At 45.7% G+C, this 26,522-nt stretch overlaps 2 protein-coding genes across 2 annotated transcripts; one reads left to right on the top strand and one right to left on the bottom strand.

Annotated features, from left to right (window-relative positions):
* The first annotated feature begins 1,014 nt into the window (after positions 1-1,014).
* Positions 1,015-8,588, top strand: LOC112902575 (pentatricopeptide repeat-containing protein At5g55840-like). The gene is made up of 4 exons (XM_025971697.1): positions 1,015-3,301; positions 3,445-3,486; positions 3,590-3,643; positions 4,616-8,588. Exons 1-4 carry the CDS (start codon positions 1,157-1,159, stop codon positions 7,061-7,063), a joined length of 4,689 nt encoding a protein of 1,562 aa, XP_025827482.1. The 5' UTR covers positions 1,015-1,156; the 3' UTR covers positions 7,064-8,588.
* A 7,768-nt stretch (positions 8,589-16,356) lies between these two features.
* Positions 16,357-20,883, bottom strand: LOC112902503 (protein trichome birefringence-like 10). Its single transcript, XM_025971628.1, has 4 exons — positions 20,164-20,883; positions 18,585-18,980; positions 17,275-17,433; positions 16,357-17,127 (listed from the first exon to the last, which is right to left on the bottom strand). The coding sequence occupies exons 1-4, from the start codon at positions 20,571-20,573 to the stop codon at positions 16,749-16,751; spliced, it is 1,344 nt and encodes a 447-aa protein (XP_025827413.1). The 5' UTR covers positions 20,574-20,883; the 3' UTR covers positions 16,357-16,748.
* Positions 20,884-26,522: the final 5,639 nt, after the last annotated feature.

The raw sequence follows: 26,522 nt of genomic DNA, 5'->3' as shown, positions 1-26,522 counted from the left end.
GCCATTCTAAAGCAATGCATAGCTTGTTTTAAGACTAATTTATCTGAAGAACGTATAAAATTACTCCCCTATTTTTATTTACATGTTGTATTAGATTTGTCCTAAGTTAAATTTGGTTAACCAAATTTATATAAAAAATAATAATATTTATAATATCTAATTTGTTTTATTGAATCCAATATGAAATATACGTTGACAGTGTATATGTTAGACCGGTACGAGTTGATGCGTCACATGTGCGTAGGTGATTATCTGTCGGAAGAATTAAGCGTCAGGCTTGGCCTGGTCGCCTGGATGTCCGGGCCTTGGGCTTCGAAAGAAATCAGCAAAGAAGAAATAAACACAAATCTTGAAACAATCCTACCCACCCACTATGTTTCCGTTCTTGGCTGGCTGCTTGTGCTGCTGCTGCTCCTCGCCGCCTCTGTTGGTCACGTCACGTCGGACGGCCACCGCCCGGCGGCACCTGATGACAGAACTCCAAACGGAGGAAGACATCACACGTGAACACGAAGTGGACTCGATGAATTTTGGTGCTGCAAAACGGCAACGTTTTCAGTTGATTGCTATTTCTATATAAAAGAAATACATGCATCTTTACCGGGTTATAGAAGACCAAGCCAATCCCGACGTACTCGTGATCGATAGATGCCATCCCAACCGCCTGGGTCATGCCGCAATCGATGTCCAACCACTAATGGCGCTCGCCACCTGCTACCTTCTAATCTAGGAGCTCAGGACTTGTTCCAACACCTGACGCCCGGCGCCACGCCGCCCCAACCAGCCAACGCATAGAACGCCCACTCCACGCCGCAGCACGCGCTGCTCCGCCCCCGCCGATCGAGCCGCCACGCCCGACCCGGAGGCGGATGCAGGGCCGCCCATCCGTCTCCTCGCCGGGCCGCTAGCCGTGCCGTGCCCCGCCGGCATGTCCTGCCGCGTGCGCGACCGCTGCTTGGAGCTGGAGCGCGCCATCGTTGGCCGCGTCAGCTCGGGAAACCTTGGCCTCGACGACGCCGTCAAGCTGTTCGGTGAATTGCTAGACCACGCTAGGCCGGCCTCGGTGATCGCCATCAATCAGCTCCTCGCCGCCGTCTCTCGCGCCCAGCGCAGGGGCTCCTCCTCCTCGGAGCTCGTCCCCTCCCTCTTCAACCGGATGGCCCGTGCTTGCTCCAACAAGGTAGCTCCCGACCTGCACACCTACAGCATCCTCATAAACTGCTTCTGCCGAATGGGACGCCTGGAGCTTGGTTTCACCGCCTTTGGCCTCATCCTTAAGACAGGCTGGAGGGTGAATGGCATAGTCATCAGTCAACTGCTCAAAGGTCTCTGTGACAGAAAGTGCGTGTCTGAGGCTATGGACATATTGCTCCGACGAATGCCTGAGTTTGGCTGCACGCCAGGTGCAGCTTCATACAGCACAGTTCTAAAGGGTTTATGCAACGAAAAGAGAGGTGAGGAGGCACTTGAGCTGCTCCACGTGATGGCCGATGATGGAGGTGGTGGATGCCCACCAGATGTCGTGGCGTACAACATTGTCATCAATGGCTTATTTAGAGAGGGTCAGGTGGACAAAGCTTACAACCTATTTCGTGAAATCGATAACCAGGGGATTTTGCCGACTGTTGTGACCTACACCACAGTCATCGATGGCCTATGCAAAGCTCAAGCTGTTGAGAGGGCCGAGGGTGTCCTTCGGCAGATGGTTCATAAAGGTGTCAAGCCAAATAATCAAACATATACTTGCCTGATCCATGGATATTGCTCTTCAGGACAGGGGAAAGAGGTGGTTCGAATGCTCAAAGAAATGTCTGCACATGGTTATCAGCCAGATATTGTCACTTGTAATTTGCTGATGGATTACCTTTGCAAGAGTGGAAGATGCACAGAGGCTAGAAAGATTTTTGATTCTATGATTGAAAAGGGCACAAAACCTGATGTAACTACATATAACACTCTGCTTAATGGGTATGCTACCAAAGGAGCACTTTCTGATATGCATGGTCTATTGGATTTGATGGCAGGAAATGATATTTCACCTGACCATTGTACCTTTAACATAGTTCTCTGGGCATATGCTAAAGGTGGTAAGATAGATGGGGCAATGCATATATTTGACCAAATGAGGCAGCAAGGGTTGAGTCCAGATGTAGTCAGCTATGGAGCAATAATAGATGCATTTTGCAAGATGGGAAGAGTAGATGAAGCTATGCTTAAATTCAATCAGATGATCTATGAAGGGGTGAGTCCTGATATCATTGTATTTAGCTCACTAGTTTACGGACTGTGCACTGCTGACAAATGGGAGAAGGCTAATGAATTATTTTCTGAAATGCTGAATCAAGGGATCCATCCCAATGCCTTGTTCTTCAACACAATAATGTGTAACCTTTGCAGAGAAGGACGAGTCACGGAAGCCCAGAGTCTCCTTGACTTGATGGTACGTGTAGGTGTGAGGCCTGATGTTATCTCATATACTACGTTAATGGATGGCCACTGCTTAGCTGGTAGGATGAAGGAAGCTATGAAGTTACTTGATGATATGGTCCGAGTTGGCTTGAAACCAGATGCCTTTTCTTATAATACTTTGCTTCATGGCTATTGTAGAGCTGGCAGGATAGATGATGCAGTTAGACTATTCAGAAAAATGTTAAGCAATGAAGTTAGGCCTGGAATTGTCACTTATACCATGGTACTTCAGGGTTTATTTCGGTCTGGGAAATTTTCTGAAGCAAAAGAACTCTATATCAATATGATCAAAAGTGGAATGCAGCTGAACATTTACACGTACAACATAATTCTGAATGGTCTTTGCAAAAATGATTATGTTGATGAGGCATTTAAAATATTTCAGAGTCTATGTTCTAAGAGTTTTCAACTTCACATTAGTACCTTCAATATTATGATTGATGCTTTTCTCAAAAGTGGCAGAAAGGAAGATGCTATGGATATGTTCACTGCTATCTCTGCCCATGGTTTAGTTCCAAGTGTTGTGACCTATCGCTTAATCATACAAAATCTCATAAAAGAAGGGTTGCTAGAAGAGTCTGACAATCTGTTTTTAGCAATGGAAAAGAGTGGATGCACTCCAGACTCTCGTATTCTAAATGCTCTAGTTAGGGGTCTGTTGCATAGAGGTGAGATAATGAGGGCTGGGGCTTACCTCTCCAAAATTGATGAGATGAACTTCTCACTTGAGGCATCCACTACTTCCTTGCTAATATCAGTTTTCTCGAGGGAGACATATCAGCACCATGCAAAGTCCCTGCCTGAAAAGTACCATTTTCTTGTGGATGTCAATAAATGAGTGTTGTGCTAAATGAATCAAATTCTCAACAGTGCTGATACATCTAAATGGGACATGTTAATTTGTTGAAGTGATTATTCATGTCTCATGCTCTAATTTACTTATGATGTTCTGTTGTCCCATTTGTTTTTCTCTAGAGAAATGCTGTTGTGTTGGTGCGGTTAAGTGTTTATCTCCAGGTAAAATTATCTTTAATGCGATCAAGTTAGCTTTACAGCAGAATCAGTTTACAAATTAACTGGTATCACTTAGGTCTCTGCATTTTGTTGCTTGTTTGTGAAGGTACCCTGCACTCATGGTGATAAAATATATGATCTGGACCTCTTGATCCTTGACGTGATTCCTATAATTTAAGCTTGTGTATTCATTCCCCCACTGTTAGCAGTGTAAAAGGTTTTGATATGTTTTCCCCTCATACAAGCTCCAGCAACCAGCCCTTGATTTCTATGTTGTTTTGATTGAGGGGCTACAAGATGCCCCTGATGATTGTTTTCCTCTCATAGAATCCACGTTGTGACCTTGGTTGGATTGTTGATAATGAGTGCAACTGTGCATAAGGCACGTCTTTTCAGTTATTTGGAAATGATTAGAATTTTTTTCCTCTCCCCTCTACAGTCAGCACACTTCTAATTGTTTTGCTTTCTTTGTGTTGTAACATTTTTAACTCATAAATGCAATATTTGTGCAAGGTTTCTGTATACATCAACTGCCCACCACAAGAGGGACGATGTGTAGCGAGGAGGATAATTCCATGCAAGATGACTGGTCAAAATCCTCTCGTCAATATAATCTCCCCCATCTATGGAAATTGCAGGGAGGAAAGTTTTACTTAGAAATTATTTTACTATGTTGACAAACAATAAATAATGCCCCCCCTCTTCTCGTCTGTTTTCGTTTTCATACCTTCTTGGCTGTGTGTATTTTTTAGGTATTCAACTTGGTTTGAAAGATGCCAGCAATTGAGTACAATTGAGTAGAAAGGTTTATAGCTCTCTAATGCAAGTAATTTATGAATTGAGTGAAAAAACGTTTCCACATCTGATTGGCCGAAGAATGTTCATAAAAAGGATGAGCACAGATCAATCAAGCTGGAAAAAGGGAAACGGAAATGCAGACTTCAGCGGAAATAGCACACTGCCAATAGTATTTTGAATTGGAAACCGTTTGTCCAGCACGGATTAAGATCTTTGCTTTGCGAATCCCTTGAAAATGCTTGCCACCTGCTACCTTCTTCTAAGATTAGGAGCTCAGGACTTGTTCCAACACCTGACGCCCGGCGCCACGCCGCCCCAACCAGCCAACGCATAGAACGCCCACTCCACGCCGCGGCCACCGCCGGTAGCATTCCAGATCCATCGCTCGCCCACTCCACGCCGCAGAACGCGCTGTTCCGCCCCCACCGATCGAGCCGCCACGCCCGACCCGGAGGCGGATGCAGGGCCGCCCATCCGTCTCCTCGCCGGGCCGCTAGCCGTGCCGTGCCCCGCCGGCATGTCCTGCCGCGTGCGCGACCGCTGCTTGGAGCTGGAGCGCGCCATCGTTGGCCGCGTTAGCTCGGGAAAAAGCCTCGGTATCGATGACGCCGTCAAGATGTTCGACGAATTGCTCCCCCACGCCAGGCCGGCCTCGGTTCGCGCCTTCAACCACCTCCTTACCTCCATCTTTCGCGCCCAGGGAAGGGGCTCCTCGACCTCCGCGCTCGTCGTGTCCCTCTTCAACCGGATGGTCCGTGCCTCCCCGAACAAGGTGGCTCCCAATGCGTCCACCTACAACATCCTCATCGGTTGCTTCTGCCGCATGGGACGCCTGGAGCTTGGTTTCGCCTCCTTTGGCCTCGTCCTCAAGGCGGGCTGGAGGGTGCAAACAGTCATCAATCCGCTTCTCAAAGGTCTCTGTGACACAAAGAGGGTGGATGAGGCCATGGACATATTACTCCGACGAATGCCCGAGTTTGGCTGCCCACCAAATGTCGTGGCGTACAGCATCGTCATCGATGGCTTATTTAGAGAGGGTCAGGTGGACAAAGCTTACAACCTATTTCGTGAAATCGATAACCAGGGGATTTTGCCGACTGTTGTGACCTACACCACAGTCATCAATGGCCTATGCAAAGCTCAAGCTGTTGACAGGGCCGAGGGTGTCCTTCGGCAGATGGTTCATAAAGGTGTCAAGCCAAACAATCAGACATATACTTGCCTGATCCATGGATATTGCTCTTCAGGACAGGGGAAAGAGGTGGTTCGAATGCTCAAAGAAATGTCCGCACATGGTCATGGTCCTAATGTTGTCACTTGTAATTTGCTGCTGGATTACCTTTGCAAGAGTGGAAGATGCACAGTGGCTAGAAAGATTTTTGATTCTATGATTGAAAAGGGCACAAAACCTAATGTAACTACATATAACACTCTGCTTAATGGGTATGCTACCAAAGGAGCTCTTTCTGATATGCATGGTCTATTGGATTTGATGGCAGGAAATGATATTTCACCTGACCATTGTACCTTTAACATAGTTCTCTGGGCATATGCTAAAGGTGGTAAGATAGATGGGGCAATGCATATATTTGACCAAATGAGGCAGCAAGGGTTGAGTCCAAATGTAGTCAACTATGGAGCAATAATAGATGCACTTTGCAAGTCGGGAAGAGTGGACGAGGCTATGCTCAAATTTAATCAGATGATCTATGAAGGGGTGAGTCCTGATATCATTGTATTTAGCTCACTAGTTTATGGACTGTGCACTGCTGACAAATGGGAGAAGGCTAATGAATTATTTTCTGAAATGCTGAATCATGGTGTCCATCCCGATTCCACGTTCTTCAACACAATAATGTGTAACCTTTGCAGAGAAGGACGAGTCACGGAAGCCCAGAGTCTCCTTGACTTGATGGTGTGTGTAGGTGTGAGACCTGATGTTATCTCATATACTACGTTAATGGATGGCCACTGCTTAGCTGGTAGGATGAAGGAAGCTATGAAGTTACTTGATGATATGGTCCGAGTTGGCTTGAAACCAGAGGCCTTTTCTTATAATACTTTGCTTCATGGCTATTGTAGAGCTGGCAGGATAGATGATGCAGTTAGACTATTCAGAGAAATGTTAAGCAATGAAGTTAGGCCTGGAATTGTCACTTATAGCATGGTACTTCAGGGTTTATTTCGGTCTGGGAAAATTTCTGAAGCAAAAGAACTCTATATCAATATGATCAAAAGTGGAATGCAGCTGGACATTTACACGTACAACATAATTCTGAATGGTCTTTGCAAAAATGATTATGTTGATGAGGCATTTAAAATATTTCAGAGTCTATGTTCTAAGGGTTTTCAACTTCACATTAGTACCTTCAATATTATGATTGATGCTTTTCTCAAAAGTGGCAGAAAGGAAGATGCTATGGATATGTTCACTGCTATCTCTGCCCATGGTTTAGTTCCAAGTGTTGTGACCTATTGCTTAATGATAGAAAATCTCATAAAAGAAGGGTTGCTAGAAGAGTCTGACAATCTGTTTTTAGCAATGGAAAAGAGTGGATGCACTCCAGACTCTCGTATGCTAAATGCTCTAGTTAGGGGTCTGTTGCATAGAGGTGAGGTAATGAGGGCTGGGGCTTACCTCGCCAAAATTGATGAGATGAACTTCTCACTTGAGGCATCCACTACTTCCTTGCTAATATCAGTTTTCTCGAGGGAGGAATATCAGCACCATGCAAAGTCCCTGCCTGAAAAGTACCATTTTCTTGTGGATGTCAATAAATGAGGATTTTTTCAGAGGAATTGGATTCTCAACTGTGTTGAGACATCTTTTATGTGGCGCATAAATTTGTTGGAGTGATTATGTCTATCCATTGCAGTGAATATTTCTGTCTCATGCTCTAAGTTACTTGCCATATTCTGTGGTCTCCTTTGTTTAGAGAAATGTTATCATGATAGTGCTCTTCAGTATCAAGTTTATCACCAAGTAAAAATTATCTTGTTTTCAGTTGCACTTATATTTACAACAGGGATCAATTTACATGTTGATGGTTCAAGAAGGTTTGGATGCTTTTCGTTGCATAATTTGTTAAGAAATCCTGCACTTCCAAGGATAAAATAAATCATAAGTGTTTACTGCTTGCAATTCAATGTATCTAGTAAATCCAATACTATCATTCTTTGGAATATGGATTAATAGATAAGGAACAGACTCTAATGGGAAAAAAATGTTTGTTTAGTATAAAGTGTTTACCAACTCTGTCACCATTATCTTCTACATTGGTTATTCTTTAGATGTTTTTGAAGGTATTGATTTTATATTCCCTGTTGATGCATATCAGCATGTTGCATAATCAGTTCACAAAACCACTACTGTCCATAATGTTCTGGTTAGCCTTGCTTGTTGACATGGTTTTACCTTTCTGCAGCTGTATTATCTATGTGTTACTTGTTGGCACTCTTTTTTATGACTTCAGTTGAATATTGTGTTTGGGAAGTTGCATACTTGGATGAAGTTGAATATTTGATGCCACTTGAAAGGCTGGGCGCTTCCAACAACTGTAGCCCTTTAAAGGTTGGCACACTCCTTCCTTAATAACTCCATTGTCGAATCATGCTTTCTTTGTTCACTTTTCATGTTTCACATATTGAGTAATGTTTCTGATGCTTCGAGTTCCTTGTTTGTTCGGTTGGTTTTTGTTTTCTGCGGCTATGCCTGCACCGGTTGCTACTGGGGAGTCCATGGTAAATTACCTTGAAAAATGCAGCAGTACTCTCCATGTATTGCACATATTGTTTGTATTTACTTCTGTATTCGACCACCCTCCAAAGGTTGGGCCTTCCTGTAGTTCCAAGATATTGTGTATGTGCTTTATGGATGTCCCTGACTCCTTGCATGGGTTGCAGTTCTATGTCCATACAAGAGCAGTGGAAGTTCCCAGTATGGCAGTATGTCTGTTTACAGTATCAATTTTTGTAAGTCTCCTGGTCATCTGAACTCAAAAAAATTTCATGATAGCATCTTTAGCGTGTGTTCAGGATCAGGCATGTCTTTTGCTTGCACTTAGAATGGTTGTAATTCCAGAGCAATGAAGTGAGACTTTGTGCTCCTCTGCAAGCAACTGCAGTTTCAATGGCAACAGCATCAACATGAGAATGAAATCTAGAGCTCAATTGAGACAGTATTATTGCTACAATAATCTAAAATGTGAAAAACTGTATAATTCACTGGCATAAAAAAAGTTTTTTGAAACTTCAGCTGAAAGAATGTATGAACGTTGGCTCTGTTAGGACAGCACACGACCGAAGATACACGCTAACACACTAGTTTCACGTAGAAACACACTAGTTGCCGCAGCAAACTACTTGAAACTGATCACTTGATCAGCTCCTCCCTAAGTACCTAAAGTTGCCTCCGGTCAGCCTGTAAGTATCCGGCTACGGCAACTCCTACTCTACAGCCCAGGCAGTTCTTTACGGCAACCTGCCAGCAGCCACACACACTCCTCTTGTGAAGAGAAGAACTAGACCACTCTCCTTTGGTGCTGCTTGAACTCTCGAGGGAGCTAGGCCCTCTCCTTTCTATTTATAGCACTATATATACACTACTACACAGCCACAGTGGCTTACATGCCAAGGCAAAGACTTGACTCAACTTGGTCCCCAAGGCAAAGACTAGACTTGGACCCTGAGTAACTTACATGTACCTACTGCACTACTAGTCAAGATTATTGCTAACAGGCTCCAAGGTTCGTCAATACACAATATTGTATAGAGTTCATAACAAGTATATTTGATCCCAACTGCTCAAATGCATGATCAAATGATCGACAGTTCCACAGATATTCCAGTCTAACAGTACAAGGTTGGTCATGATGGTCATGGAATCTCAAGTACCTATTCTGAACAATTTTCAGGTAAACTACCTTACTCATTCTTACTGAACATCCGGACCAGATAACGAATCAAGAACAACAGCCTCTGCCAGAAAATAGCGAGTTAGTTTGCCTTCTTTGGTTTCACTTCAGGCCTTTGCCCAAAGAGACCATTGGATAGCTGCTCCTGCTTTTGGTACAGATCCTTGTCTTGTTCCGCGACCAACCGAAGGTCCCGAAGGATCTCCGAGTCTCTTGGAGAGTACTTCTTTGCTTTCAGGAAATCCACCCTGGCTGATTCTGTCTGGCCAAGTTCAGATTTAGCTTTTCCTAGCCTGAACAGTGCTTTCACACTATTTTCGTCCTCTGACAAGACCTGAATAATAAGATTACGCAAGCTTGGGACTCGGATTGTTCCCTAGAACACCATTCACAGGTTTAAGCAAGCTCTGACGCGCCGCAAAGTTTCTCGGCTTGCCGTTGACGCATTCGCCCTCCCTACCTGTGTATGGGTAGTTCGCCTCCGACGTGACCCCGCCGTTGTCCGTCGCCTACTCCAACCCGGCCGATGTAGTTCGCCTCCGACGCTGTCCTGAAGCTGGCATAGTTATGCAACTCTCACAATGATTCCGCCACTGAACATCTGAAACGACTCGGATCATAGTCTTGCAACCAACAGCTGTTTTTCCTCAAATCAACTAATTCCTCAGGGATCCACAATACAACTACCTAAGCCCTAAAATCAACTGATACTTGCAGGTATTCTTACTCCGCACTTGACATATGCAGTGAATAGTGTGAATAGTGACTGGTTTACTCGAAGAGTATGCCAATCATTTCATATCTGCTCCATAGAAATGTCATCATTCTAATTTTCTTTGTTCTTGTTTCATCCATCAGTTGATGTTTTGCCTGAGGAATGCGCGTGCATAAACACGTTTTTCTTCTCCTGAATTTGATCGTGAAGTAGCATAACCTTTTGCTTTGCATGTCAACTGTCACACCCATTAAAAGGTTATGATATCTGCTGAAGATGATGGAACTCCGTACGCTCGAGTTTCATGTGATCTCTGTTTTTTTATTCTAACCCACCCAATTGAAGTGTTACCTTGTGATCCTGAATCCTTTTGTCCGGCCTGTTGATAGAAAGCATATGATTCCATGGTGCTGAATTGTTTTCATTATTATCTGCAGGCAAAAGTCAGGTGGATTGTACGAGTTCATCCCTGTTGAAGCGGGTGAACCACTTAACCTGCTGCCGAAGCAGTTGCAACCAGCCCAGCACCCCCCCCCCCCCCCCCAAAACGCTAACATTGGTGTCTGGGCAAGTTGTAAATATTTCTGCAATACCCAATGACATGTAAATTTGTTTGAGTCATTATGTCTGTCTCGTGCTTTAATTTACTAGCCACATTCTGTGGTCTCCTTTGTTTGATGAAATTCTATAGAGAAATGCTATCCTTATCTTCAGTATCAAATGCTAGTGGAGTCCATGCTGATCTACCTCTCGAAAAATGCACAAGCCCTATCCATGGATTGCACATATCTTTTATATTTTTTTTACTTCTGTATTAGAGCATCCTCAAGTGGTCAGATTTCCTGCAGTTTGAATATGTTTATGTGATTCTGGGACATTAGTATATTCTTGGCTCCCATTTCCTATACTCCTTGCATTTTCATATCACAGGAAGTTCCTGCATGTCTCTGTTTACAGTGAGATGCTAATCTTCTCAGTCATCTGAACCATTTTTAATTCATTGATGCTGGCGTCCGAAGCATGTTTCATGGAACTTCGCGCGCCTCTTTTGTCTGCACTTTTGAAATTATTCAATTCATATCAATGAATGCAGTGCTTGAAAAAAATATCAATGAACGGGGTGCTTGAAGATATTTTGTGCATGTCCTTCAAATATAAGCATATAGAACTATCATCAAGTTCCACATTTTTTTTGATAAATTAAATATTTATTCCTTGGTAACGTTTTGCAAAGCCTGTTGAATCGGGCAATGCATTGGACGGCCTACGTGGTTACAGGATGACAGACTCAAGGAGGTGAACTGTATTTCCATGCCTCCTTGGCTATGTTCTGAGCTATCCAGTTGGTTTCTCGCCCAATCTTTCGTCAGGTGAAAGGTATGTCTTTGTTGTTGTTCGATGCAGAAGGGGTCGCAGTCTCCAGTCTCCAAGCTGATCAATCATAATTCTCCTCCTGTAGAATTGGTGCCAACTGTTGGTTGTCCGTGATGTACATGTACTTCACCTGGTCATCCTTTTCGAAAAAAAAAAAACCTTCACCTGGTCATAGCTAAGTGCATTGGCAATCATGGATGCGATGGCAGCGTCGTGGTGTTGTGCGTCGGCTGCAATGGCAGCATTCAGAGTGGCATCGTGAAGCTGCAAGCAAAGGGGTGCAAGGAACCGTGTTTTTCTGTTTGTTCAGAGTACTTAGCCTGTAGCTACTCCGTATGTTGCTGCCTGTGCTACAAGATGGGTCATTCCTAGCCCTCCAGAGATTTGTGCCTGTATTTTCCATGACCATGAACCACTACTCCTCCAAGGTTGACAAACATCGTAAAGAGTCAACTATATTTTATTCCAGCCGCGTCGAGATCAAACGATTCGCAGTTGTACAGAAATTTCTGTCTCATTGGAGAGCTGTGTCATCTCGGTTGCAGAACGTGCGTCTTCTTCCACAACGGCCATCGCTGCAGGCCGCAATGAGCAACCTGCAAAACCCGTAGCAGTCATTGATGGCCTGAGCAAAGCTCAAGCAGTTGACAGGGCCGAGGATAAATTTGGATGGTTCAAGAATGGATGCTTTTTGTTAATGGTTCAAAAAAAATACATGTTAATGGTTCAAGAAAGTTTGGATGCTTTTTGTTGCATAATTTTCAGGTTGGTCATGCTAGTCATGGAATCTCAAGCACCTATTCTGAACAATTTTCAGGTAAACTACCTTGCTCATTCTTACTGAACATCCGAACCAGATAACGAATCAAGGACAACAGCCACTGCCAGAAAATAGCGAGTTAGTTTGCCTTCTTTGGTTTCACTTCAGGCCTTGGCCCAATGAGACCATTGTATAGCTCCCCCTGCTTTTAGTACAGAGCCTTGCCTTGTTCCACGACCAACCGAAGCTCCCGAAGGATCTCCGTGTCTCTTGGAGAGTATTTCTTTGCTTTCAGGAAATTCACCCTGACTGATTCTGTCTGGCCAAGTTGAACCACTCAACCTGCTGCCGAAGCAATTGCAACCAGTCTCTCTCTCCCCTGCGCTAACATTGGTGTCTGGAAGTTGTAAATATTTCTGCAATACCCAACCAATGTGAGCCCACGCCGCGGGCCATGGCAGGTTTGTTCATCAATACCGTGGCTTCATCTTGTCCTCGATGTAATGAAATTGGAAACAGCACGTCCGTGAAGATCCTGATCCATGTCCACATAAATCTCTATGAACTGTAATAAAAAAAATCTCTGTGGTCTCGCCGTTTGTGCTACCTGTTTCTGAAGGGTCTGCTTTGATCGAGTGCTGTCAACTGCTATGCTGCTGCAATTTATTTCTTCTAACATTTGCCTCAAATTACGCAGGTTCACCGGTCTTTGTACCTTATTACCATGTGTAAGTATCGATTACGTTAGCCCCCACAATCATATTCTGATACGATTCAAATTCATATCAACTTTGGCAAATCTGCATATTGTCCTGAGTTCTGATGTATCACAGCAGGGTTCTGATTTGCTGAACATAGTGAAATTCTGTGTTCGCTGCCTCCAAATTGCTGCAGTATACTAGTTGATATTTCTTTTGTTGCACATGCTGAAGCCGTCCTGAATCCTGATTCCTGAAGCTGGCATACTTGTCCTAATTCTCCATTTTCAGACTAAATCCACGACTGAACATCTGAAATGATTCAGATCAGAGTGTTGCAGTGCCAACAGCTGTCCTACCCGTGCTACTTATTTGGGTTCAGATACTTAACCAACCAATGTGCATATGTGCATTTCCAACACAATGCATTCTTTGTGATAATGTGTCGAACTACTATCGTTTCGCAAGCTTTTCCTGTATTGTCAGAATCCTTTTCATGGGGAAGGTTTCCTGCTTGGTCATGAATAGCTTCATGACCCTAACTCTATGCATGATTATGTTGTCCATACCAACTTTTTAGACATCTGACATGTTCGCTTGTGTCACGAATCACGATGTTCTTTCCTGAACACAGTGAGATCAAATGTATACTGCCATACAAGTACCAAAAAATATTTTGCCCAACAAGCTGAAATTGGCCCGAATCTGGCATACTTGTGCGGTGCTCCTCCATCTCTTTCAGTCTGCATAGCTCTCTCTAGAAAGCTTGTGCAAGAATGCATCAGAACAAGATTCCAAGCCTTTGCTCCAGTGGTACATATAGATGGACGTCATTATCTGAATGTCACCACACAAAATGCGCAACAGAAAGAACACCTCAAGTCCCAGTTTCTGAAGGAACAATCACTGGTAAGCATCCTACTACTTCAACTTTCCCTGCGTTTGATTTCATCTGCACCCATTTCTGCAACACATTGATGCCGTTGCAAAACGAATGATCCTCTTGAACATTCTCGGGCTCTACTGCAGGGAGGAGGGACGGATGGAAGGGAAGAGAGTTGCAGCTGCTGCTCTGTGCTGCATGCTCGTCATGTTGTCCCTGTCCGTGTCAGGCCAGCAGCAGGTGGCCGGATTCACAGGGTTCTGTGGGTGCTTCGGCAGCTGCTACCCTGGCTGCAGGGAGGGCAACCCAGCGTGGCTCTGCAAAATCAAGTGCGTGGAGTCCTGCACCGTCGACTTACACGAGGTGCCCGTCGCCGCGTTCGGTGCCGGCGACTGCTCCAAGATCTGCCTCGCCTCCATCTGCGGCGCGGCCGAGACCGGTGACGGCAAGAGGCGCTTGTTTTATTACACAGCAATCTTGCTTTGATCAATTTTGTGTTCGTCTATGAAAGTTTTGTGACTTTGCATTTGGATTTGCCAGGGACAACTGATGCCTGCGCTGCAGCAGGTTGCCTTGATGATTGCACCGTGAACTGGAACTCGTACAAGAACAAGCACACTTGACTGTTCATAATTATCGGCGATAATAATACAAGTAGATCATGCATGCTACATTTCTCAAACTTGTAATTTCAGTGAAGCTTGTAATTTCAGTGAGAACCGTTTCCAGTCCACAAACTTTCAGAATTACGGACCCTATGTTTGCTGGTGCACTTTGGAAATAGGGGCTTAATGTTAATTAACGGGATAGAGGACACGAGCTGAGCCAGCCGCCGCCGCAACGAATTGGCTGGACGGACCCGACGAAGAAGACGAACACGCAGCACCGAACGGGCAAACGCCAGGCTGGTCGACCTTCGTCGCCGCCGGCGGATGCCTCTCCCCGAGCTGCATCCTGTACGCGACGCGGCTCTTCTGAATCTGATTCCTCACACTCCATGGGCGCCGCGCTCGCCACGGGCTTCCGCGGGGGCTTCTACTGCAGACTACAGGGGAGTTAGGGCCGTGCCGTGCCGTGCGTCGCTCGGCGCGGGATGGGCCAAGGGTGGATGGGGCTCGCCGCCGGCTGGACAGTCTCGGCGGCGGCCATGGCCCCGTGGTCCCAAGTATTTATTACAAAGGAACCCTGGTTATATTTTCATAATACCCCTTAATGTTTACAAATAGACCCCTATTTTGGATCGCGATCCTATTATTTCATACACCCCGCCCCCTGGTTCGGATCGCGATTAATAATCGCGATCCGAATATTTACAATTTGCCCCCTCGTTTCGATCTCGATTTCGGCTCCGTCCCTCCGGCGGCCCGTCCGCCGACGATGACCCGGCGCCACCGCTGCGCCTGTGCTCCCCACCTTCAGTGCCAGCCGGGAGCGCCGAGCCCTGTATCCATCCGAAGCGTGGCCTCAGGATCCCAGCCCTCCCGCAGCCAGTCCCGCACATTGGCGGTCGTCGGACCCGAGCCAGCACGCCGAACAGCGGCGCGCGCGCTTGAGCTCGAGCAGCAGGCCATGGCAGGTTGGTCGGTACCGCGCCTTCTCCCTGCCCTGTAAATCTCTCTGCTCGCGCAGCTTGTGCAGTTTGTTTCTGACGAAGGGTATGGCACTTCTGAAAGATTGGCTTTGATCGAGCGCTCTCAACTTCTATGTAGCTCCAGTTCATTTCTTCTTATGTTTTGCATGATACAATGCATGTCCAGCACTCCTGGTATCCTATCACCATGGGTAAGTTGCATTACGTTACCTCCATTCATACCAACTTTGACAGATCTGCCTACTGTTCTGAATTCTGATGAATCACTGCCGGTTTTCATTAGCTGGACATCATGAAATTCAACGTGCTCTGCCTCACAATTGATACAGTGCAGTTGATGACATGGCTTTCGTTTGACATGCTCAAGATGCCCTGGTCTGGCATACTTGTGAAGTTCTCCACTTTCGAAATGAATCGACGACTGAATATCTGACATTATTCAGATCAGAGTGTCGCAGCCAACAGCTGGGTCAAGAGACTTAACCAAGCAATGTGCATTTCCAACAAACGCATGGTTCTGATAATGTCTTGAAGCAGTGTCGTGCAAGCTTCTCCTGGATTGGCAATCAGGTTCCCTGCTTGGTCCAAAAACTTCTGAAAGGACCAAGTAGTTGTTATTTCTTTTGCTCCACAAGCTGAAATTGGTCTGAATCTGACATACTTAATGTGGTATTATTCCATGTCTATGTGGAAATAGAAACAAGTCACAATTCGTGTGTCAGTGACACTGTACATAGCATTTCTCTTTCAGGCTGCGTAGCAGATCGTTGGAAAGCTTCTGCAACAATGTATCAGAACTTCAGAAGAAGAATCATCTCGTTTCTGCAATTATCCATGAATTTGATTCCACCTCCATTGTTTTGCAGAAGCTATCCCTTTTGATCATCCTATGGTTCTATTGCAGGCATGAGGAGAAGACAAGGATGGAAGAGAAGAGAGTGGCAGCCGCTGCGCTGACTGCATGCTCATCTTGCTGTCAGAGGAGCATCAGGTGGCCGGGCTTGCGGGGTTCTGCTGCTTGTGCTACGGCAACTGCTCCAAGATCTGCCTCGCCTCCTTGCAGAGGTCGAGCAGTGGAAGAATATTGCAGCTTACTGCTTACAGATTCTCGAATCACACGCAGCTGACACCTGCAGTGAGCTTCAGTTAAAACCACATTGCCCATTCCGACGACGCCGTTATATATATATTTACATCATTCACTTTAGCGCCCTAGCTAGCTATGTTCACCACCGCTAACACTAATATCATCTGCATGAAACACACCGTTTTCCTTCAAAGCTGAACGGTCTTCTACCCTCTGCTCAGCTATACACTAACCTCGACATGTACAAAACACCGGCAGGGTGCTGCAGCTTCCTACAAACTGACACCCACTATCCAAAAATGTGTCTGGCATCCTAGCTAATTGGCATGTGTGCCATCGCCCAGGATGACTATGAAGTTTGCTTTGCCATGAGCAGCTGCTGGATTTACCTTACCACATCCCTTCTTCAGACTTCAGAGAGCAGAGCACTCAGTTGATTGTCATTATCAGCCAGTGTTCAGTGTTATAGTGCCAGCAAGGGAAACATTCTGATCCATCTTCATACGCCTCTTCATGATGAGGGCGTAGAGAAGCTCATTCCAGGTGTCTGGGACACCTGGCAGGCACCAGTGGCTGCAATCCTGTTTGTAGTGGGGCACAGGTCCTGAAGGGCTTAGGTATACTGAGAGATGGCCATCTTTCCGCTGAGCTGTCATCCGCGTCACATTCAGCACATCTACTCCAGAAAGCTTGGGATTCAGATTGTTCCCTAGAACATCACTCACAGGTTTAAGCAGGTCACCCCATTCTTCCAGCCATTCGGGTGGGGTCAAATCTGGAAGAGTTTCCGAGTGACAGCTCCCTCCAGTCTTCCAGTCACCACCTCTGCACATATTCACAGTGTTAATATATATGACTCCTGGTTAAAGAGACAGTTTAACTTATTCGCAGGAAACACATCTTAACAATGTATTCTTGAGCAAGGAAACAGATGAAGGATGTGATCACTGGAAAGTGAATGATTACACATACCTGAAATGCACAGGAGCATATGTACGGTAGATGACATGGGTCTTGCTTGTGTTAACTTCTCTGTGAAGCCAATCGGACAATGTCTGTATTGATCTTCGGTAAGCATCTGTAACAGTCATATCCATTTTCACCTCATCACCTTCTCGGAAGTAGGCACCCCTGATTTAGCACATAACAGCAAATCAGCTTCAAGCAGACATAAGACAGCTATGGTGATCAGAAAATGTGAAGTTTTTTCCCCTAAAAAAAGGAGTTATAACGTATGATTTATCAGTCATCTTATAGTGTGTTACCAATCAGAAAATCAGTAACCCCATCCCAACATCCCAAATACATAATAGTCTTAGGATCACATAATTTTATCCAATAGCTAACAGCAAATCATATATATGAATACATGTCCCGGCCTCATGGGTGTGGATAACTAGACACTAACATATATGAAATAGAAGTGCTATCACACCACTGGTAGCAGTATAAATACATTAACATATACGAACTAGAAGTGCTATCACACCACTGGTAGCAGTATAAATACATTAAGTCTGAAATTGAATGGTGGAATTTGAACTTGATGATCACATTTCAACAAAAAAAAAACAATAGTGAAAATAATCTTGAACATATGGATCAGATAGTTATTTCTCCAAGAAATTATTGATGAAAAGAACTAGCTGAAGGTAATATCACTGCGATCTTAATAAATATCATTCACATCTTAAAAGAATTGCTGCCAAGTGAGGTATAGAATACTATTAAGGGCCTGTTTAGATGACCTGTAAATGCAAAAAGGTGTAAACGCAAAATGGGGGCTGTAAAAGTTTACAAGTTTTTGCGTTTACAGCTCCCACCCCGTAAACGCAAAAAAGCCGTAAACGCAAAATTTTCGAAGGAATCTTGCCAATTTGAAGTACTAAATGAAGTCTATTTACAAAACTTTTTGCATGGATGGGCTGTAAATCGCGAGACGAATCTAATGAGCCTACTTAATCCATGTTTGCAACAGTGATGCTACAGTAACCATCCGCTAATTATTGCTTAATCATGGATTAATTAGCATCATTAGATTCGTCTCGCGATTTACAGCCCATCTGTGCAAAAAGTTTTGTAAATAGACTTCATTTAGTGCTTCAAATTGGCAAGATTCCGTCGCAAAAAAATTTTGCGTTTACAGGGCCCAAATGCCAAAAAAAATGCGCCGGTCCGTTTAGATGCGTAAAGACAAAAACGCCGTTTTTGCAAAAATTTTTTGCCTTTACGGCATGATCTAAACAGGCCCTAAAGTCCATAATCCAAGAAGTTATGCTTACCCCCTGATTGTTTTCTCATCGTTCCACCAATGGCCAGTGTTGAAAATCAATACATCAGCATCCTTCCATTTACCCCGGTCAGACATCCAATCCATGGCATCCACTCGAATTGTATACTTGACAATCTCAGGGGCTCCAGCTGGCGCACGACCTTGAAGGACTATAAAAGGGGATCTGTAGTATTCCACAGTGCAATTGTAGTCTCTAAAGTTGAAAATCAAGAAACCCATGTGCTTTGTGATGGGATTCCCATTAACTTCATAGATCGAGCTCTTGTTATGAACAGCAGTAGAGAGCATACAAAGTAGAGACTCCCATTGGTTCCTTCCAATTGAATCACCAACAAATACTACTCTTCTGTTCCGTAGCTTCTCGAGCATGCTTTTGGCATCAAATCTAGCAAATCAAAGAAAGAATATGACCAAGTCAAAAAAAAAAAATCAATTATGCTAGAGTGGTAGTGTAAATCTTCCAGATTGTTCCTCAGCCTTAAACCACAAGCATCAGATAATGATTTAGAAGGCTACAGAACCATGAACATGCGTACTAGAATGAAATTGATGATCAGCAGCTATTATCCATAAAAGTTGTAAGTTTGTCCAGTAAATATTATTGTAACTCCACTTCAAATTTTATCCATTGTAATGAGTATTATAAGCATTCAGTCATTTGCATGCCCAGTTAACAATAGCATATGCTAAACAGAGGTACAATCCATTGTGCGCTAGCTATTCCTGGAGACAGACAAGTCAACATCACTACCATGTCGGTAGCACCATGCAAACAATGTCATTAATTCCTATTGTTAGCTTGTGAATACAACACAGTTGTACAGGTTGGATTAGATGTTGGTTTCAGTTCAGAATTAAGGGGCATAAGCAACAAACCTTTTGTGTCAACAAAGACAACTGAACTCTACATAACGCTAAAAAGGTTAACAGAAGTTATAATATATGCTGTTGGTTTATCGCATTTGCTTACAGTCACGGGTTGCAAGATGGAGACATCATGACATGCTGGATAATTAAACAATACCAATTAATTAATTAATATATATTCCCAGGACTAACCATATTTGTTGACCAGGTGGCATGGCATGCAAAGGGCGCATCAAGTTTCCAATCTTGCTACGCAGTCCCAAGGTGAGTGGTCGTCGGCATCGACTGATCCACGTCTCACTAAGAAAAGTTGCGGTGTTGTTCTCAAGGTGAGTGGTCATCGACAGACCCATATACTACTCCAATAATCTACATCGACTGGTCCACATCTCACTAGGGAAAATTGCAGTGTGTCGTTCTCTAGGATACTTCTTAGAAGTTGAAAGTTTGAACTAGCACCGTCAGATTTATAGACTGATTCAACAAACGACGCACCACGAGAATTCAACCCGACGCCCCCAAGTTTCTTCGCATTGGCAAACATACCGAGCTAATCGCAAGTCCCCGATACGCTGTAATCGATTAGTAGGACCTAATGAACCCCTCTACATCCAGTAAGCAAGCAAATGCGAGGGCGGCGACTGCCAACGGAGCAAGCAAGAGCCGAGCAGCAGCAGCGAACGCGAGTCCAACCAACCGACCTGGGGAGGTGGCAGCGCGCCGGCTGCCACCGCCACGTGGCGTAGGCCGCGTCGGGGCGGCCGTTCTCGGAGCAGCGGAAGCCGACGTCGAGGAAGGCGCAGGCCCTGGAGTTGTAGAGCGGGTACCCGCCGCCGGCGCCGGCCCGCACCCAGTCCCCGTCGAACAGGTCGCAGTCCTCCTCCTCGCTCCCCGCCGCCTCGGCCGCGACGGAGACCCCGCCGGCCCAGAGCCTCCGGGGCGCCGCCGCCAGCGCGGCCGCCGAGCAGCGCAGCGAGGCGGAGCAGAGCAGCAGCAGCAGCAGCGCGGCGGCGGACACGGCCGCGGCCGCGAGCCCCGCCAGGCCGGCCCTCTCGAGCGGGCCCCTCGCCGCCCGCCGCGCCAGGCGCTTCAGCGGCGAGCCCGGCGCCATTGCCCGCCCGCCCGCCCGCAGGCAGAGCGAAGGTTCCGGGCCCGGTCCCTCCTCGCCGCCCCGCGCCCGTGCGTGCGCGACGTGCGGGGAGGGGGGACTAGGATGGAGGAAGTTGGTGGCGCCGTGGTGGGCGCGGCGGATTTATGAGATGGCGATTGGAGGGGGGGGAAGCGAATCTGCTTCCGCCTAGTTCGTTCGTTACGATCAGGCTGGCCTTTGAAGTTTGAATCTGTAAATGGAAATCCAAATCTCTGGTAGCACTCGATCATTTGGTGGAGTACTCGTAGTAGTAATCACGGCTGCGATTCGTGGGCTGCAGTTGGGGATAAAGACAGGGGCAGACTTGGACTTGAGAGGCGAGGTAGGTAGGGGGTCATTAGACGGCAAACGTTCGGTCGACCATATGGAGGGGCTCCTCGATCTTCCGACCGTATTTTTTTTCCTTTTTTAGTTTTTTTATCTTTTTCCAGTAAAATTTTTTGGAGAAACATTTCAAGGAAACATTTAGAGAAACAGGAAAACTTTAATGAGAAAAAGTTTGAAAGATAAAAGTTTTTAGAAAAAATTAAAAAAATTTGAAGAAAAAACTTTTGAATCCTAAATAAAAGAAGTTCGGGAAAAAGTTTTCTGTAAAAAAACTTTTGCATCCAAAAACTAAAAAAATAAAGTGTTGCTACCCTAGGGCCGCCGCCGGGGGCGAGCGCCCGGGGAGCGCGCTGCCGCGCTGCGCGCAGAGCTCGCTCCGGGAAGCCCGGCGCCGCGCCGCCGCCGCCCCACCCAGTCGTGCTGCTCCGCCGTCGCTCCGCCCAGCTGCCGCCACCGCGAGCTCATCCGGGGGAGATTGTTGTCACTCTGCGCAATCTCCAGAGGAAGGAAAGGGAAAGAGTAAACGGGGTGAGGACGGCTACAGGACTCGGCGTGTCTCTTAGAGAAGTGGGATCAACCGTAAATTTTGGAACTTACGGTCACCCATAGATTCAGCATCAAGAAATGTTCATTGCAACCGGTTAGCAACGACTGCACCTGCCTCTTGACCCACCGGGACTCCTCCATCACCCGTCGGTGGTGCCATCGCTGCTGACCTCGCTGCCCACAACCCCTAACCGCCGTTGAGCTTGTCGCCGCCCCGACCATCCCTTCTACCCTCTTTGGCCATGAAACCCCAAACCCCCAAATCCCAAATACCTAACCCTAACCCCTCCACTGCCGCCGCCCCCGCTGGCCTCCACCGCTACCCGCGACCGTCGGCGCCTAGCCGCCGGCCGTTCCGTCCACCTCCCACCGCAACCGCCTTCATCCCCACCCTCCTCTCTCTCGAGCTCGGTACGGCGCAGCACAATGAAGATGGCGTTCGCTGGCGATGTTAGCAGCGAACGTTTGTCAAATAAGATTTTTTTTAGGTAAGGTAAAGCAAGATTTGTGCTAGGAGTAATAATCAGGAATGTTATGCTTAATTAGTGTTCATCGGGGGTAAACCCCGCAGCGACTACATGTCACTTGCGCTACAATTGGATGATTCATCGCCTGAAGCGCAAAAGCAGACCGTTATAGTCATTAGGCCCAATATAGTCTCCAGATGTGTAGAGCAATAGCCCAGCATGGACCAACAGCAGCCAATAGGCTTGTGGCCATGCATGTTTGAGCGTGTCATGAAATTGCAGGCCTTGATCCGCGTGAGAAACAAGCAAATAGAAGCATCAATCCAGCCACAAACCGGCCCACCGCGCACACGCCTTCACGGGCAACTGGAGGTTTTTCCTTTTTTATTTATTTTTCTTCTTCATTTTTTGTTTTTTGCCCCTTTCTTTTTTTTTGGCCGAGGCTTAAAGCTAGTTTCAGCATTAACGTTGTTTTTCTATTCCTTTAATTCTCTTTTTTATTTCTTTCTTCTAATTTTTATTTACCTTTTCTCCTCTAATTCTTTGTCTATATTCATTCATTTATTTTCTTTCCTCTTTCTTTCCTTCTTTGTTTTTTCTTTCTAAACATAATACAGATATTCTATGAACAGATTGTAATTATACTTTTATTAATTCTAATTTAGTAACTTTCTAATTTAGCTACTATTCTTTTCTTTATACTAATTTTTTTATTTTCTTTTCCTTGATTTTTGTTTTTCTATTTAACTAACTTGTTAACTATGTTTTAGAATTTATGTAAAGTGTGGATGTGTGTAAAGTTTTTTTAGAATTTAAATTCTTTATATATTAACTTGTTTAGCATATATATATATGCTCATAAGAATATTTTTACGATTTATATCTATTTGCTATTCATGTAAAATTATTTGTCTGCGTGCAACTAATTTGTTTGCAGTGCCAAATTATTTATTTGCTTTATAGACGGAATTGTTCGGCCATGTTGACTCATGTGTTCGTGATATTTATTTTTATTATTTATTCTATAGAATTAAATGTTCATGATGTTTAATGCCTTGTTCGCTGTACATTATTATTTGTTCGTTATATTTAGTTTTTATCTGTAAAAATAATTATTTATTCGTGCTGTTAAAATATTTGTTCCCGAGATCCAAAATTAACTTTTTATACTATAAAATTATTTTTTAAGAAAATCATGCAAATATAGGCAAGTGTGGTCTTATTTTGAAGATCTTGTCATAAGAAAGATAATGGGGTGATCGGAATTTATTTTGGATGCATGGTATAAGATTTATAGACTTTTTAGTTTGAACTCTTCTTATACGTGGGTGATGTCATCGATTTGTTTGTATGCATTTGTTATTATATTTTTATTCTGACGAGAGTACTATTAGTGGTACTACTTCAGCCGATGTAAGCAAATTAATTAGAGAATCTTAGGCTTGGCTTATTATGCTGACCCGTGAGGCCCATTTAAGATGCGCAGATTCTTCGGGTGATGGTTCGCCGAACCATCCCCTCAAGCGATAGCTAATCGCGCCCGGTAATCCCAATCAGTTCGTGATCCTCGTCCCGGGTTGTCCTGCTGAACCACACGCAGCCCAGAGAAAGAAAGGCCCAGCCCAACCGCGGTGCTCGGCCCGGAACGGCCCGTTCTGGATCTGAATGGAAAACTACTTCGATCATCAGGACAATAATGCTCAGGGAACATTTTAGTAAGCAAACGGCAAGTGTACAGAAAATAAATAGTGATCAGCTTATAGGCTTTGGTGAAGCATTTGTTAGCGTTTAAACTTGTGTTCGTTTTGTTTCCTTTCTTTCACAGTTTTCTGTTAGAAGTGTGGGCTCACTGATCCGTTTTTGTTGGAGCTGAGCGCGTCCTGTATTCCGCCTGAGACGTGCACGTGCGCGTCGTGGCGAGGAGAGATCCGCGTCGCGCGGCATGACCCGGCGTGCGGGATGGCGAACGCGGAGCGCGGGTCATGGCGCGCGCATGCTGGGAAGGATTAGCCCTGCCGTTCATTGCTTTGTTAGAGTTAGTTGTTGCGGCACAAATCCACCAGAGTCCACTGCTTCCTGGCGTTCGCGTGAGTGCGTTCTTGAGAGCCGTCTGCTCCTCGCCGGAGAGATTCCGGCTAACAGCATTCAGAGGCTAGAAAGTAAAGAGATCACGCATAATGCACAGAATGCTATGGCAAGAATCAAGCTCGAATTTGTGGTACCGCAAGTACACTCGGATCAGGAGCACTGACTTTTCTAGAATCCTTCATCTGATGAAGAGCACTGTCTTTTCTGACAACGATCTAACAGGAGAAATTCCTGCTGAACTTGGAGGGTCTTGTGGAACTGAAGAAATCGCCTCAGTGGACATATTCCAGAGGCGATTGGCAGAATGGCCTTGGAGTCCCTTGATCTTGATCTCTCATGGAACCACCTCAACATGTCTTACAATAATATCTCTAGGAAGATTTCTCCGCTTCTCAGCTTCAAACCCTTGGTGATGAAGATCCATACATGTATGCAGGCAACAGCTAACTCTGCAGCCCTCTTGTCGCATGTATTTTCAGTACTTGGATTCGCAGCTGTTGTGGCTACTTATATTCAGCAAGGCAGTGAGCAAGTGATACTTCCTATCCATCGACTCCATACGTGATTAGTTTTGTGACTGGATGGTCGTACTGAAGATAAAGGTGAGCAGGAAACTGGTAGAGAGCAATCGCAATTCAGTCAAACTGAACTTGCTATTCTGGACCGAACAACACGGATGGTTGCTTCCCATCTTCAGAGCCTACGCACAATCGATGGATAAGTGGGAATGTGCATTAAATAATCTAGATGGAAGCTGAGAGTGCAGAGTTCCCATGTACAAGGCTCTTTTTTTTTATCTTGTGCTTTTTTACTTCTCTCTCTGTTTGTCTTGATATTGATCCTGTGTTTAAAGAATTTCTGAATTAGGTGGTGTGCTTATAGTTTTTTTTGAAAGACATGAGATATTGTGTTCTGATTAGATGGCACATGTTGTGAACTGAGAATTCTAACTAGAAATTCTGAAAATCTTCAGACTTCAGTGCTTCAAAGCGTGAGCCGTTGGTAGTACGGCGCGGTTCATCCTCTGAGTGTTCCAGCTTCAGCAACAGCCTGACCATGATGAGGATGAGGATGAAGAGCAAGAACAAAACAAAACATGCCAACTTTAGTTGCTGTCCGAGTGAAAGTATATGATACAGATCGAAGCAGGAAACCAGACACCGGGGATAACTTCTCACCTAGTAGTGCGTCAGTGTCTGATATAGTAGAGTTGTAAAGCTTGGTTGTCGGCGTTTCTTTTCGCCTGTTTTTTGTGCTTTGCTGTGAACTGGGTCTCCCCCAGAGCGGTACCGTACTCGATGTGCTTTCAAGAAAAGCTGAGTTGATCTCCTTTCAAACAAAAAAAAGGAAACCAAACACCGGGGATCGGTACGAGCGGCGACGGCCAATGCCTGTGACACGGCGGTGGTCTGGCTGCGGTGGTAGCGGCGATTGTTCGGAGCTCGGACTGTGGTGGTTCATGGAATGGAATGGACATCCACGGGGATGTGCTATTTGATCCATGTGGCGTCCTCGCCGATGACGAAGCCGACGGGTATGGCGACGCGACGGCGGCTGCCGGCTGCGGTCCTCACGCGACGATGCCGGCGCTCGTCCGGCGAGGGTGTGCCCGAGCACAGAGGAGAGGAGAATTGCAGGCGTCACCCACGAGGGCTTCCCTCAGCAGCCGTGAGCCCGTCCGCGGCGGCCGGCGTCCGAGAAGAGCGGCCCATGAACTTGGGGGATAATCTGCGAAAATTGAGATCCATACAGGGACTTATTTGGAAAATATCGCATCGCGATTAGTAATAGCGATCCGAATCAGAGGTGTTTTTTAAAATATTGGATCGCGATTACTCGTCACGATCCGAATCAGAGGTCTATTTGTAAAATACTTGATCGGGATTAGTAATCGCGATCCGAATCAGGGGTGTATTTGTAAAATATCGCACCGCGAGCGAACCAAATTAGGGGCTATTTTGCAAGACGTTTTTTTATTGCTTTTGCATCAGACCCTCCTCCGAGCGACACGGCGGCGGCGGGTTCCGTCCGGCGAGCCCCGCCCCCACCCGAGGAGGCCACGGGATCCCCTTCGTCTCCTGGTTCCGCCAGGTTGCCGCCGCAGCTTCACCAAGGAGGCCCTACGGGCTACGGCCGCAGCATTCCTCAGGGTCTCAGGCAAGGGTTCGCCTGTTCGGCGGCGGACCACCCCCTACGCTCCGCGAAGGTCGGGGCCGGCGGCCGCGCTCACAGGCGCCGCATTTCTTGCGGAGGAATGCGCGTGGGGCGGCGAAGGTGGACTTGGGTGCGCCGCACCGTTGCCTACTATTGTTTCAGGTCCACCCGCTCTGAACTTCTGGCTCCCACAAATTAGAGCGCGCATGCTCCCGTCGTTCATGTAGTGTGCATCATTCCCTTTGTTGATTTGGCGGGACTGTGATGGTAACCTCCTGGTAAATTAGATTGAAGTTTGCAGACGAGTTCAGGATCAGAACATAGACTG

The sequence above is a fragment of the Panicum hallii genome, chromosome 8 (genome assembly GCF_002211085.1).
Source record: "Panicum hallii strain FIL2 chromosome 8, PHallii_v3.1, whole genome shotgun sequence".
NCBI lineage: Eukaryota > Viridiplantae > Streptophyta > Magnoliopsida > Poales > Poaceae > Panicum > Panicum hallii.
The sequence above is the reverse complement of the archived record's forward strand: the minus strand, read 5'-3'. Positions and strand labels throughout refer to the sequence as shown.

What these genes read in the sequence shown, in the direction of transcription:
- LOC112902575 (XM_025971697.1), top strand. Translation starts at nt 1,157, where the DNA reads ATGGCCCGTGCTTGCTCCAACAAGGTAGCTCCCGACCTGCACACCTAC. An exon ending in ATTTTCTTGTGGATGTCAAT is followed by an intron (nt 3,302 to 3,444) that starts AAATGAGTGTTG and finishes GTTTTTCTCTAG; the next exon opens with AGAAATGCTGTTGTGTTGGT. An exon ending in GGTTAAGTGTTTATCTCCAG is followed by an intron (nt 3,487 to 3,589) that starts GTAAAATTATCT and finishes TTGTTTGTGAAG; the next exon opens with GTACCCTGCACTCATGGTGA.
- LOC112902503 (XM_025971628.1), bottom strand. Translation starts at nt 20,573, where the DNA reads ATGGCGCCGGGCTCGCCGCTGAAGCGCCTGGCGCGGCGGGCGGCGAGG. An exon ending in GCGCGCTGCCACCTCCCCAG is followed by an intron (nt 18,981 to 20,163) that starts GTCGGTTGGTTG and finishes TTGATTTGCTAG; the next exon opens with ATTTGATGCCAAAAGCATGC. An exon ending in TATGCTCCTGTGCATTTCAG is followed by an intron (nt 17,128 to 17,274) that starts GTATGTGTAATC and finishes GAATATGTGCAG; the next exon opens with AGGTGGTGACTGGAAGACTG.